We start from the raw sequence: 15,594 nt of genomic DNA on the forward strand, positions 1-15,594 counted from the left end.
GTGGACGCACTTTGCTACAAATTGTAGAAAAGCTACCTGAAGACTTAAAGAAAAGATGGCTCACAATAAACTATGAGATCATAAAGTCTGGCTGTTTGCCAAAGTTGGATGACATAGTCAGTCTTGTTGAATCAGAAGCAGCTAAGCGAGCAGATCCTATCTTCGGGAATCTTCTTAGCCCCGCCATTCGAAATTCTCCAGCAAGCTTTAAATCAAGTACTAAGTCAAGTTTCAATAAGAAAAGGCAGGCATTCGCAACAGTGTCAGTTACTAATGAATTAACCACATCGTCCACACCAAAGACAACATCAAGATTTAAGTGCCCAAAATGCACTGATGGACACTTTCTGAACCAATGTCAAGCCTTTAGAGCTCTGTCTGTTCAAGAGCGTTTGGCCTTTGTTCAACAAAAGCAACTCTGTCTGAACTGTTTCATGAAAGGCCATCGCAGCACAGTCTGTACTCGCAGCTGGGTATGCAAGGTGCCTGGATGTGGGAAAAAACACAACAGTTGGCTGCACTCCGCCATCGTAGCCTCTAACAATGACAAAAGCCAGTCTACTAATCAAGCTACTGAAGATGAACCAGCTGCTGACCCACCACAAGCCATTCAAGCACATGCTACCAGAAAGTATATTGAAGCCAGTCAAAAGAAGATTGCACTTCCTATCTTGCCAGTAGTGGTTTCAGACAGACACAATCGATTCTCTATGAATGTCTTTGCTTTGCTTGACAGTGGCTCCAATGGGACCTTTGCTTCTAAGAAGCTAGTTCATGCTCTTAAGCTAGAGTCACGCAAAATGAACATTAAGCTGAACACCATGGAGACAAAAAATCTCAACGTAGTCACGCTAGCAGTGGACCTACGAGTTGAAGATGCTCAACAAAGGAGCTCTTATCTCATGAAGGGAGTGCTCTGTCGAGATCACCTGAACATAAGTCTAGACAACCTAGTCACACAGAATGAGGTATTTCAGTGGCCGCATCTGAGGGAAATTGCAGATGAAATTAGTTTACCTGATGTTGATTTAGCTGATGAAGTTCACCTGCTGATAGGTCTAGACCAACCAGACATACTTGCTCCTCGTGAGACACGCTGTGGTGAGTCAGGCGAGCCTTATGCAATTCTGACTGGCCTGGGGTGGACACTCCATGGACCAGTAGCTGATGGTTCAACATCTATCTCTGCCAATTTCATTCAAGCTGATCACTCTCTACAACAAGCTGTTGAAAGATTTTGGAAACTGGATGATCCAGTGCATGTGAACAATGATTCATTGTCAGTAGTCGACGAGCAAGTTGTGGATCTATGGAACAAGCAATCAGTCAAAGAAGATGGTCACTACACACTCCCAGTCCCTTTCAAAGAACATCCACCACGACTGTCTAATAACTACACAATGGCCAAACATCGATTAGACCTTCTAGGAAAGAGACTAAAGAAAGACCCAACTTTACGTCAGAAGTATACAGAAGGTATCTCAGACTCTTTGCTGAAAGGATACGCAGAAGAGGTCGTTGACATTAACAGAGAAGATGGCTGCGTGTGGTACCTGCCACATCATCCAGTGCTACATCCACGCAAGCCAGAGAAAGTCCGTATTGTCTTCGACTGTGCAGCACGGTACCAAGGTACTTCGTTGAATGATCATGTTCACCAAGGCCCAGACCTTACCAACAAGCTACTCGGAGTTCTTCTCAAGTTTAGACAAGAACCTGTTGCTCTGAATGCGGACATTGAGAGCATGTTTTATCAAGTCTGAGTGCCATCTAGTGAAAGAGATGTGCTTCGCTTCCTGTGGTGGGAAGATAACGACCCAGACAAACAACCTAAGCATTATCGTATGACTGCTTACCTTTTTGGAGGAGTCTGGAGTCCTAGTGCTGCCAATTTTGCCCTGCAACGAGTGGCTGAAGACAACTGTGGAAACTTCTCTGATGTCACTGTGGAAACAGTGAGGCGAAACTTCTACGTTGACGATTGTCTAAAGTCGGTATCAACAGAGGAGGTTGCCATCAAACTTGCTTCAGAACTCCGGGAACTGCTCACCTGTGGAGGCTTTAGATTGACCAAGTGGTTAAGCAATTCTAAGGAAGTGATGAAATCAATACCAGTTGAGGACTGGGCAAAATCATTGCATGAGGTAAACCTTGACCAAGAAGATTTGCCTTTTGAACGAACACTGGGCGTCCTTTGGGATGTGGAAAGAGATTGCTTCACATTTGACGTCAAGGCAGTGGACAAACCTGCAACAAAGAGAGGAGTATTAAGCACTACCAGTTCCATCTATGATCCTTTAGGGTTTGCAAGCCCTTTTGTGCTCAAAGCAAAAGCAATCTTTCAAGAGTTGTGCCGCATGAAAGTGGACTGGGATGAGGAGTTACCGCTGGAAATAGCTGCACAGTGGCGCAGATGGTTAAACGACTTGCCTCTGTTGTCAGCACTGACAATTCCAAGATGTCTTAGACCAACATTCACTAGTCGCTTGTTAGCTACTCAGCTCCATCACTTTTCCGATGCTTCAGAACTGGCTTACGGTGCTGTTTCATACATCAAGATTGGTGACACTTGCAGGCTGGTGATGTCAAAGACCAGACTTGCACCAATCAAGCCAGTTAGTATACCACGACTGGAGCTACTCCAGCAAATCCAGCAAATGGCAGACTTACCTGACTCTAGAGTGACACCAGGTGAACCTCCATTCACTCGTGTGGGCATAGACCACTTCGGGCCATTCGTGGTTAAGAAGGCACGCAGTGAACTCAAGAGGTACGGATGTTTGTTTACATGTCTCACTACGAGAGCTATCCACTTGGAAGTGGCACACACCCTCGATACTGACTCCTTCGTCAATGCCTTACAGCGATTTATCGCTAGGAGAGGCCCACCCATGGAAATACGATCGGATAACGGGACTAATTTCGTTGGTGGATTACGAGAGTTGCGGAAAGCCATTAGTGAATGGAATCAACAAAAGATTTCTGATTACCTGCTGCAGAACAATGTAAAATGGATCTTTAATCCACCTGCCGCCTCCCACATGGGTGGTGTTTGGGAGCGACAAATTCGCACCATTCGTTCCATTCTAAACACTGTCCTATCGCAGCAGGCACCAGATGATGAGGGGTTGACAACCCTGTTTTGCTGCGTTGAGTCTATTGTCAATGGTAGACCAATCACTAAACTCTCAGATGACCCATCAGATCCTCTACCACTCACACCAAATCATCTGTTGTTACTTCGTTCCGGTCCAATTCTACCTCCAGGAGCCTTCGTAAAACAAGACCTTTACAGACGCAGATGGCGCCAGGTGCAATATCTGGCAGATGTCTTTTGGTGCAGATGGCTCAAGGAGTATTTACCTGCATTGCAGCAACGCAAAAAATGGCTACAACCAAAGCAGAATCTTCGAATAGGAGATCTTGTGCTTATTCTGCACGAAAACACACCCCGCAATCACTGGCCGCTAGGTCTGATTACTCAAGTCTATCCAGGTGCAGATGGACTTTGGAAGTGAAAACACAGGCAGGAGTCTTCAACCGTCCTGCAGACAAGATCTGCCTCCTGGAAGCCAGCTTTCTCAGTTGAATTAGCTAAATTGAGACATCACCCTTCCTTTGTTTGAATGACCTGTTTGGGTCATTGGGGCCAGGATGTTGGGTGCTGCCCCTTTAAGGACGCTGGAAACCAGGTTGCCATAAAAAGTAACACTCAAAATAATTATAAGAGTTTCTCTCATATAAGTGAAAGCTAAGTAAGATGTACAAGACCACAAATGAAAATATAAAGTGTATTGGACGCTGCCCCTTTAAGGGCTGGTACGGTGGGACATGTGATTTGCTGAAAGAAAAAAGATCGCATACAGAAAACACTGAGAGAGAAAGTCATATTGTTATGTTAAACTTCATTGAACCTCTTAAACAATTTCAGTTTGAAACTCTAACTTGAAACTATATATTCCCAGCGTGGTGAGTAATTCCTATGTTGTTTAAGTTAACTATTTTTCTGGTGTTGTGTAGATCGTTATTTGCGATTAGCGCCTAAACGGCTAATGTTACACGTTTAATGTTTGTGTTGACATTTACTGTTTTTATATTGATTGTTGCAATATTCTTGCAACATATGTTGCACTTAGTTGGTAAACAAAAGTATGCGTTTGTGACATAGAGACTGTTCTAGAAATATGTGATGATGCATATACATAATATTTCCTGTAATGTGTGTTATTAGCATTATAGAGATCATTATATTTGATTTATAAGCATATAATTTAATGCTTACTATCCAAAACTGATGTTTAAGGTAGAAAATGTATTTGTTGTGAACAATACTGGATAGTAATTGTGATTTTTTTTTATTTTACAGTTTGACCACACATACACAAACATACACATAAATACTCAACCAAAATTAAACAACTACAACGACAACAACGACCAAATGTGTAAAGTGTGAGTTCTGCACAAGAGGAATAATAATAAAACAAAGTTAATGTTATCATTTTATGGGTAACAGATGTGATTATTAACGTTACTGTAGTATGAAGCAGAGCAGGAGCGAGTGTTGTGGGAGCTGAACGAGGCCACTGGAGGGATTGTGCAACACATGCTTCACAAGCAGCGGAACTTTTATTATGCCACAATCGCTGGCGCTGCTTCCACTTTACCATATGTATCATATGTATTGACAGCACAATTTTGTGACAGTAAATTATCAAATTAATACTGTTTAGTCAGATGATATGAAAACGATTACCACTTGTTCAACAAATATATACACTTGTGTACATTCAAACACAATAATTGGGCATACATAGCAAACACGAGTTCAACGATTTGCGCGAGTAGATTACATACAAAGTCAATGCAAAGACGCGATCAGACTATGGATCAGACGCGTCCTCGCGCGGGTCTAGAGATGCGATGCCCTGCGTTTGGCGTGTATGTCCCATAATACTAATTGTGTTGATTGTTATAATGGCATACGTTTTCTGTAAAGATACGAATCAAAACAACTCACCTGTCGAGTAAAACACAAGCGAGTTCGGCATCTCTTTCTAGGTGAAGTTTGCCGCAAAGCTCTCTCCATCTAGAAAATGCAACACCGATATTGATCCTCGCTCTTTCTCTCCTCTTGTCCCAAACTCTTCTTGGATCGTTTGGTTGGCCTGTACGCTTACGTTAACGGGAGCTGTCCTTGTCGACAGAACCAGCGACAGATGGTAAACAGTAATTATGTTCCATAAATAAGTAACACAATCCACCATAAAACGTGCAAGAAGTAAATAAGGAACTGCTTGAAGCAAGCTAGTGGTTTGCTGGACGCTAGACACTACTTCCGCATTTGTCCACGACACTGTTGTCATGTGGTTTCTACATCAGTAAAGGTGGTAACAAAACTACACTGCCCCATGTCACTGTTTAGAATGGGAATTTTCTCATGATTTACAAGTAGTTGAAAACATTAGAGATATTGTTAGTAATCAGCTGGACAAAATATATAACACTAGCCTAGTGGTTTTTTGATATTTTACTGTGAATATCTTACAAATTGTACCTTTAAATGACATTGGTTTAGCGTATGGGTCTGTCACGTGATTAAAGCCGCCTTTCCACTGCAAACAACAAACGACAGCCGTTGGACCGGAAGTCATTAATTTCCAATGGAGAGTAGTACAGGGGCTGCGTGGAGTTCTGATCATATGTAAATGTGTAAATTTAGGATCCGATTTGAGCTTTGGATGCATTGAAATATTTGAACTTCTGCTGCTAGACCGTATGCGACCGGCCGACCGGATATGATGTATTCTAATAAAAACTATAAGCATGAAGTTAGAATTACCAACATTTTAACACTTTAATGTTATTCTGTAAACACTATTTCTGTAAAATGGTTGTTATTAATAATTATGTTAAAATAATCTATTATGTTTTTATTTTACATGTATTGAGTGTAATTTGCTTTGTATGGATATATTCAGACATGCATTAATGTTACATTCATTAAAATCCTTCAGTTTACTATGGTGGATGACAGTGGTGCAAAAAGTGGGTATGCGCTATATGCGGCGCATAGGGGCGCCGCACCATGGGGGCGCCAAAGCGATGGTTAATTTTTTTTTTAAATAATAAAAGTTATATAAATTTATATAAAAGTTATACATAAAAAAAAAAGTTATATCAATTTTAGAGGACTAACAGGCTAGAGTAGGCGCCGGTGCCCTCATAAGATTCCATCATAGAATTTAGACATAGAAGGGTAATATCGCGAGTGGGCGGGGCGTAGCGCTGAGTGAGCAGCAGTAACGTTAGTGAGTTGTAATTGAAACTCGAAAAAGATGGATAAAGCAAAAAAGCTATCGGGGGCTAAAAATAGAAAAAGAAAGAGGGAAAAGGAGATGACATGTCAAGGGATGCGACAGCAGCTAAATAAGTGGATGGTGAAAGGCAACAGGTAGGATTTAAAATGTGACGTCTATGCTTGGAGGCTTGCAAATACGTTATTCATGTTAACAGACTAGCATTTGCTAATACTGGGAATGTAGCAGACAGAATATGTAGCTAGCTTAGAATATGCAAAACCGAGGTTGCTGAGCTGAAAACTGAAAAAAATATAAGGTAGCATGTACAATAAATGACAAGAATCTGGAAAACAACTTTAATATCTCTGGTTTACCGTGGAATCATATTTGCTACCAAACATGGAGGCTTGCAAATATTAATGTTGACTGACAAGTGTTTACTAACTTACTGCAAAATAATGTTGCTGATATCTACATTAAGATTTTGGTTAAACCCTTTGGTACCAATCCCATTCATGACACATCTCAATTTTATTAAAGTAAAATGACAACTGGTAAATATAAGGTAGCATGCACCAGGGGCGCCTGCAGGATTTTATCTCTAAACTCTGAAACTCCTCCTGTCCGCAAAACCCGATTAAATCAATCAGTGAGTTGGTGGAACGATCTAATGCTGTACAAATCGAGTGATCGACTGTCTCTTTCATGTTCCCCATTTAGAAAATCTGATGCATGTAACTGCACTCTGATGTGCTTGATGCTTCGTGAAATTTTTGTTTTGTTTTGTTTTTTACGTTGTCTCTGAGCAGCTTTGTCCCGAAATGTGGGTATTGTTTTCAGAGAAACGAAGCGTCGCATTTTTTTCCAGTCAAGTGAATACTTTGCGTGTCAGAATGTTTGAATCCAGACCACCATGGAAGTTCAAATCCATTTACTAAACATTTTAAATATATAAACCTGTAGCCTATACTACATCATCATATGTTCTGTCATATAAACAGTATTTACAATAAAATAACAACAATTTACTTGCCTCAAACAACTCAGTGTGCATTATTATTATTATAATTATTGTTTTTTTTTTTATCTATTTCATCTATTGCCAAATTTAATATGTGAATTATATTATTGAAATAAACACATTTAGCGTCGTCAGGCTGTTTGTGCTTAATGGATAAAACAGCGGAATTGCGCATTCAAGTTTTTGGGTGCTGTAAATTTTACCTGCCACAAGATGGCACTGTTTTCGACACTCTTGATGCTTTGAAACCATAAACCTTTCCCAAAACCTTTACAGAAAAGCTTCATTTCTTCAACTCTACTCAATAGTTTTAGGCCATTTTGCAAATGTTTCAGTCGAATTTAGCTGTTTTAGAGAGCGTTTGCTCATTTTGAGCCTGTTTTTAAACATTAACTATTTGTAACGTAATTTTTCATATGTGGAAAAAAACGAAACCAAAGTAGCCAATCAGATTTCTTTTCACCCATATCCCCCACGCCCACCTATAGATGCACATACACACCTTTGACTTTACAACACACAAACGCACACCTTTATGTATTCTCATTCTCTCTCTTTCTCTCTTAATATGTCGAGTGTACGCAGATAGATTTTAATAATCAATTTAAAAATTATGTAAAAAATAAAAACGGCATTAATTAGCGTCCTCTCAAGGTACACACAGTGCGCTGCAGGTGCCACTGGCATGCACAATAAATGACTAGAAGCTGGAAAACTTACTTATGCAATAAGGCTGGTTTATCATGGAAACAAATAGTTTTTTTTTTTACATATATATGTGTACATATATACCATATAATTATGGTAGGCTTACAGTGGCTGTCTGATATACTTTAAAATAAACATTTATTATTTCAAACCCATACATGATGATGTCCGGCACACTTATTTATTTAGAAGTAGGGGTGGGGGGGCGCCAAAATATTTTGTTGCATACCCCTTTAACACTGGATAGTTGCGCCCCTGGTGGATGAGCCGATCGAGGGTAACGGTTGCTTCACTACCAATTTCAAAGTTCCGTGCGACTGCCGCTAGGTGGTGAAATGCGACAATCAGATGCGAATGTCGTGTGCAGTAGAAAGGCGGCTTCAAGGAACAACTCAAAAACCCAAAGTCTTTCCTGCTCAGACTGCATTGGTTAAGCGTATGGGTCTTTCACGTGATTAAGGAACGACTCAAAAACCCGAAAGACTCATGAAATCAACTAATCAATTCTCTTTCCGGCTCAGACTGCATTGGTTTAGCGTAGGGGTCTGTCACGTGATTAAGGAACGACTCAAAAACCCGAAAGACTAATGAAATTAACTAATCAATTCTCTTTCCGGCTCAGACTGCATTGGTTTAGCGTATGGGTCTTTCACGTGATTAAGGAACAACTCAAAAACCCGAAAGACTCATGAAATAAACTAATCAATTCTCTTTCCGGCTCAGACTGCACTGACTGAAACTGGTGAACTACTACAGTACAGAACCTATAGAATATTGCACATGCGCGACTGAACAAATCACCCCCTGAGACATTAAAGATTGGTTCAAAATGAACGAATAGTTCAAGGACGACACATCACTAGAAGTGGACTGAGTGCTGTCCTTTCAACGATGATGGTCCGCTTGTTTGGTGTGCACCAGGGTTTGGGTGGCAGTGTTCACACTAACAGAGCTATCACACCAGAGTTTGTTTTAACCAAACCAAACCTGAAAAAGTGTGAACACACCCGTTTTTGTTTGTTTGTTTGTTTGTTTGTTTGTTTGTTTTTTATAACAATTGCCACTACTACTCTCAAAAAATGTTTTGATACATCACATGTCTGGTTCAGGACAGGTTGGTTCACAAATCACTTCAGAGTTTGAGTTTGTTCAATATTACAGGTTTTCTGCAGGTCCTTGAGGCCAGATTTACAACATAGTTGCATGATCTACTGATGACGAGCAAATGAAAGAACACAGCCACAGCCAGATCATTTCCATAATGACCAACATAATCTACCAAGACCAGCACAAATTAGCATCTGGTTTTGGGCATCATAATGGTGCAAATACCAGTAAATTAACTATACTTTAGTAAATCATCTTGCATGATTCATTTAAATATTCTCCTCCCATAAATTTTGCATCTGAAAGGGAAACTCCTACAAGTGCAACAAGGTCAGCTGCAAAAACATCCCTGTCCATGCCTCTTCAGCACTAATTTTTCACTGCGTGCCTTTAGTAAATCCTGACAGTAGTTTTTTTTTTTTTTTTTTTAATGCCAAAAGAGGTTTTGCGCTGACACAAGCTTAGTAAATTTGGCCCCTAAAGTCTTAAATTCAGTCTGATCAAATTTAGACCAAAATGGTACAGAAGTCTTAATTGTTTAAGTGGTCTTAAAATAGGCAGAAATTGAAAAACAGGAATCATGAGTATTTAACTTCAAAAGGCTATGAATTTTATTAAACATTTCACTCAATGTAAATGTGTGACTTCTCTCTGGGCCGCCCGTCATAGGAAAGACTAAGAACATTATTTAAAGGGGTGGTTGTTTATGATTACACTTTTTTTTAACTTTAGTTAGTGTGTAATGTTGCGGTTTGAGCATAAACAACATCTGCAAAGTTACAGTGCTTAACGTTCAATGCAAAGGGACTATTTTCTTTTGCAGAATTCTCTGTTTACGGACTACAAAATTAAAGGAACACTTTGAAAACACATCAAGATCTCAATGTGGAAAAATATCATGCTGGATATCTATACTGATATGGACTGGGACTGGTTGAAAATTATCAACCTACAGAGGACTGAATTCAAAGACAAAGTGAAAACATGATGCAGCAGGCTAGTCCATTTTGCTGAAATTTCATTGCAACAACACAAAATGGTACTCGGTAGTTTGTATGGCCCCCACATGCCTGTATGCATGGCTAACGACATTGAGGCATGCTCCTAACAAGCTCCACAGTGCTGGGCAGTGAGCACAGGGCCCACTAGAGGACCATGGGGCCCTCAGGCCACCCTCATGAAGTCGGTTTCTGATTGTTTGGTCAGAGACATTCACACCAGTGGCCTTCTGGAGGTCATTTTGTAGCGCTCTGGCAGTGATCATCCTGTTCCTCCTTGCACAAAGGAGCAAATACCAGTCCTGCTGATGGGTTAAAGACCTTCTACAGCTCTGTCCAGCTCTCCTCTATAGAGTATCTGCCTGTCTCCTGGAATCTCCTCCATGCTCTTGAGAACCTTCTGGTAATGGCACGCATTGATGTGCCATCCTGGAGGAGTTGGACTGTCTGTGCAACCTCTATAGGGTCCAGGTATCGCCTCATGCTACCAGTAGTGACACTGACCCTATGTGAAACTACTGAAAAACAGTCAGAAAAGACAAGTAGGGAAAATAGTGTCAGTGGGCTCCACCTGTAAACCATTCCTGTTTTGGGGGTTGTCTCATTGTTGCCCATCTAGTGCACCTGTTGTTAATTTCATTAACACTAAAGCAGCTGAAAATGATTAACAACCCCCTCTGCTACTTAACTGACCAGACCAATATCCTAGGAGTTTAACTGACTTGATGCTGTTCTCTGATTAAAAAGTGTTCATTTAATATTTTTGAACAGTGTATATCGCACATTTTATCCTGAGTAATAAAGAGAAGGCTTTGTAAATGTGTATTCCCAACATACTATTTAATTAATATTTACTAAAAATTTTTACTGCTGGATTTGGCTGATGCAATAAACCCTTTTCACATGTTCTTTTTATATTGCAACATATATAGCAATTGTTCTCAAATTTCATATTTTAGGGTAATTGTATATATATTTTATAACAGTGTTGTCTACATTCTTTAACGGTCTGCCTGGAAAACACCCTTGTGGAAGATGAATGCCATCATGTTTACAACTGTGACAATGAGCGCTAAACACTTTTCAAAAAGTATGTGAAGTACGTGGCACCATTGTTGCAGTAAACTTGCATAACATTCTTGAATTAATAATTTATTAGATGCATGCCGGTCAGTTATTGTAAGGACATCGACTTTGCATTTTCACACAACCCTAAACATGACACAGAACAAAACAACCTGTTATTGGTTGTGTTACATGTCAGTCAAACGTCCACTTGGGTGGTCCTTGGTCAATGAAAGCTGCATAGAGTCCAGACCCAGTGTTGCCAGACGTATGATAATTATCGTATTTGTACGATAATTTTGACCTCTGTACAATGAACGATCAATAGTAAAAAAAATCCCATAATGTACGATAATTTCAGAATTTTGTGACACTTCAAATGATGGTCATTGTAAGGGCTCCTATATTCATTGATCTAGCTGTGGATCCTCTATGTCATAATTGTAAGGAGAATGTGAACGTTGTTAGGCATCTCTTCCATATCTTCTCAATCAATCATCGTGGAGAATGACTCTCTCTCATGAGCACAAGTTAACGTTCCTGCCGCAGATCTTTTAGGTCAGTTGTTTCTCACTAAGGTACACCTAGTTATTTATCTATTGTGGTAATATGCAGGTCACGTCAAAAATTTATTGGTCTAGATAGCTGTATTCTGTACGTTTAACTTTTCAAGTCACCTTTATTTATTTAGCGCTTTCTGTAATGCAGATTGTGTCAAAGGAGCTTTACAACGATAGAGGGAACATAATTTTGGCTGCACAGCAGCTAAAATAGTGTCATTGTCCAGCTTAAGTAAGTTCAGTGTTGATTCATTTTGTTGTAAAAATCATCAGTTATTAATTTAGTTATTTATCTATAGTAAAAACTTGTGTACGATAATTTTCTTCCAAATACAATACTTTTGAGCTTCTGGTATGATACTTGGACATTTACAATCTGGCAGCACTAGTCCAGACCTTCTGCCATCAGTCTGAAGATCTGACTGTGTGAGACTACCGTCGTGGTGATGAGTGAAGCCTGATGTTATGACAACAGTAGCACAGTGCATCATATGAAATGCTTTATTCAATTAGCAACTGTTAATAGCAGTATTGTTAAATTACATTAAAATGTGTTTACTGAAATTATTATAAATATATTGGTGCTGACTCAGCTGAATTATGTTTCTGCTACACAAAGCATTTGAGTTGTTTTTATGAGGAAAACTGACTTTAAATGATTTAAAGACCCCCATTTTTTGTCACATACAGCAAACATCTCCTCACTATTCACTATCTGCCTATCCCCTAAACACAATGTAAAAAACACAGTCTCTGTAGTCGCCACAAGCTCCAAAAATGGCTACAAAAAGTACCTAGTGCAGCCTGGACCACGAAACATAATAAACATACTCCAGCCAATAACCAACAAGAATGATTTTAAATGCGCGTTCATGACTGTTTCAGGAAGCATGGAGGGGAGGGTGAGGAGGAGGAGGGAGGGAGGGTGTAGCTAGCCTCTGTTTTGTTTGACAACACTTTGAACATCAACAGGAAATTACTCCACCCAGGATCACTTAGAGCACTTTTAAGATATGAAGAAATTTTTTTGACTTGAATTTTTTAAAGATGTCATTTTGGTGATCAAACATGAGTTTTAAGGGGGAAAAAAATAATTTACTACGGGGGACTTTAAGTGTGACATGAAAAGACTATTTGGTCAAACACAAATTAGATGAGTTCAAAATACTTAGAAGTCTGATGCAAATAGTTGCCTCTTTTTTTTTTCTTGTAAAACTAGGGCAATATTTTTTACTGTTTACATAAACACAACAAAGTAACTAAAAAACAAACAAACAAACAAACAAACAAAAAACATTAATAAACTTAATTTTGGCATGTTAAAATATTCTATATAATTATTCACACTAGTGTGCTTTACTGTTTAACTAGGAAGTTTATTTTGTACAAAAAAAAAAAAAAAAAATATGTGTATATATATATATATATATATATATATATATATATATATATATGTGTATATATATATATATATATATATTCAGACAGCTGCAGGGCTTTATTCCGTAATAAGCTGACAATGATAAATCCAAAAGTGAAAAGACTATCAGACTTTATTGTAAAAATACACTCCTGGCAAGTGAATTTCACTAAAATGTTTTATTAGCGCAAACTATTAAAATAAGAAGTCAACTCAAATGCTCCTGCCTACAGTAAACCTATATCACATGCTTTGTAAGTAAACGTGATTCCAGTTATGTAGATGAAGATTTCTCATGATGTAGCAACAGTCACTAATGAGCTCAAGTTTTGAGGTGCTTTAACAAAAGTACACAATTTGGAAGTTAATATTAAAGGACTAAAAATCAAGGTGTCAATTGTATTTAAATATGAATAATTTGTCCAACACTTTAAAGTCTAACATTTTTTTCCAAACCCCTTTAACGGAGTCATCTTCTATAGAAAATCCACTTTTCTCTTATTCAATCTTTTGATATTTATATTAAAACATTCTACAAACAACTTTGCTCTTTAGCTGAAAATATGGGTGGCTCTTAAAAGAGCCTTTGGGTCGCTGAGAGTCTCGGTTGAATCTCTACTTGGAACTGGTGTACTTGGTGACGGCCTTGGTGCCCTCGGACACGGCGTGTTTGGCCAGCTCTCCGGGCAGCAGCAGACGCACGGCGGTCTGGATCTCTCTAGAAGTGATGGTGGAGCGCTTGTTGTAGTGAGCGAGACGAGACGACTCACCGGCGATGCGCTCGAAGATGTCGTTGACGAAAGAGTTCATGATGCCCATCGCCTTGGAAGAGATGCCGGTGTCAGGATGAACCTGCTTCAGGACTTTGTAGACGTAGATAGCGTAGCTCTCTTTCCTGGACTTTCTGCGCTTCTTTCCTCCCTTACCTGCGGTCTTCGTGACGGCCTTCTTGGAGCCCTTCTTAGGCGCGGACTTTGCTGGTTCAGGCATGATGCTTTTTGAACACAAACTTCTCAAAGCAATGTGAAATCAGAAGCGATACAGAGGTATTTATTCACCGCCCTATGCTAATTTTCAAACATACAGATGGCCTCTTATTGGCCAAACCCATAAACTCGTATTTCATTGGACAACTCAAAGCGTCACGAGCAGAATGAGGGCCAATCACATGCGCCGCCGCCAACCGCTCAATGTTTGAACTACACCCTGACTGTTTCCTTTGTTTCGTTTCCCGCTCTTTTTATTTTTTATTAGTTTGAGAAAATAAGCGCTTCTAGACAAATATTGTAAATCATCGCGTAAGTTTAAAACCCCCTGAGGGAGTTTTGGAGAATAAGAGACCATTAAAGGTCAGACACCCTTCAAAAAAAGTTTTTGATCTGGATGCCATTGATTCATGAAACTATTGAACAATTTAAACAGGAATGATAAATAAAAGCCCATTTGTGCAAAACAAATACCAGTTTCGGTAATGTATATGCATTTTCAATTCTGCTCACTTTGGCCCCATTCTGATCCAATCTTTGTACGTTTTTTTAAGACATCTTCCTTAAAATTAAAATGCTAAACATTGATTAATAAACAAAAAGTCTTCGTGCACCGTTTATATTTTGGGTATCATCTGTCGATTAAAGAGAACGAAGTGAAAATGTACTGATAGTCCCCATGTAATACTGTTCACAAGTTCATTTATAAGCTAGTGATGTTTATTGTACATCCTGAAAATCAAAAATTCATGTCAAGTAGTTTTCATCGACTCTTTATGTGAGAGAGTGGGTGGCTCTTAAAAGAGCCGTTGGGTTGGTGTAATTGTTCCTGATTTGAGAAGTTTATCCTCCGAAGCCGTACAGAGTGCGTCCCTGTCGCTTCAGCGCGTACACAACATCCATGGCGGTCACGGTCTTTCTCTTGGCGTGCTCGGTGTAGGTGACGGCATCGCGGATGACGTTCTCCAGAAACACCTTCAACACTCCGCGAGTCTCCTCGTAGATCAGACCGGAGATGCGCTTGACACCGCCACGGCGAGCGAGACGACGGATGGCGGGTTTGGTGATTCCCTGGATGTTATCGCGCAGAACTTTACGGTGACGTTTGGCGCCTCCTTTTCCGAGTCCTTTACCGCCTTTGCCTCTTCCAGACATGGTTAACACAACTCTATCAAGCGATGACACAGAATAGAATTTGTGTGTCACCAGGAGGCCTTATACAGTTGCTTACAGGACCTGAGAGAAACCAGCTCCGCGTCACAATGCACAACCCGCCCCTCTCCTTTTTTGGCAGACTGTTTGAAGATAAAAAATAAGTGGCAAACACCTGGGTACAAGGTCACTGGTTAAAAACTGTATTAAAATTAGATTTTCACAATTGCTAAAACAAAAAACTCCATTTTCTGAACCAAATGCTCAATGGACTA

The 15,594-nt window shown here is 39.7% G+C and overlaps 2 protein-coding genes and 1 pseudogene across 2 annotated transcripts; 1 reads left to right on the plus strand and 2 right to left on the minus strand.

Moving 5' to 3' along the window:
- LOC137015492 (histone H2AX-like) overlaps positions 1 to 15,594 on the plus strand; it is a 116,821-nt pseudogene that overhangs the window by 41,062 nt on the left and 60,165 nt on the right.
- LOC137015022 (histone H2B-like) lies at positions 13,410 to 14,840 on the minus strand. Its single transcript, XM_067379664.1, has one exon. It carries the CDS (start codon positions 14,169 to 14,171, stop codon positions 13,797 to 13,799), a length of 375 nt encoding a protein of 124 aa, XP_067235765.1. The 5' UTR covers positions 14,172 to 14,840; the 3' UTR covers positions 13,410 to 13,796.
- LOC137015338 (histone H4) lies at positions 14,986 to 15,328 on the minus strand. Its single transcript, XM_067380234.1, has one exon. The coding sequence runs from the start codon at positions 15,320 to 15,322 to the stop codon at positions 15,011 to 15,013; it is 312 nt and encodes a 103-aa protein (XP_067236335.1). The 5' UTR covers positions 15,323 to 15,328; the 3' UTR covers positions 14,986 to 15,010.

The sequence above is a fragment of the Chanodichthys erythropterus genome, chromosome 24 (genome assembly GCF_024489055.1).
Source record: "Chanodichthys erythropterus isolate Z2021 chromosome 24, ASM2448905v1, whole genome shotgun sequence".
NCBI lineage: Eukaryota > Metazoa > Chordata > Actinopteri > Cypriniformes > Xenocyprididae > Chanodichthys > Chanodichthys erythropterus.

Bases quoted from the DNA above. Each gene is read 5' to 3' on its own strand.
- LOC137015022 (XM_067379664.1), bottom strand. From the start codon at position 14,171: ATGCCTGAACCAGCAAAGTCCGCGCCTAAGAAGGGCTCCAAGAAGGCC.
- LOC137015338 (XM_067380234.1), bottom strand. From the start codon at position 15,322: ATGTCTGGAAGAGGCAAAGGCGGTAAAGGACTCGGAAAAGGAGGCGCC.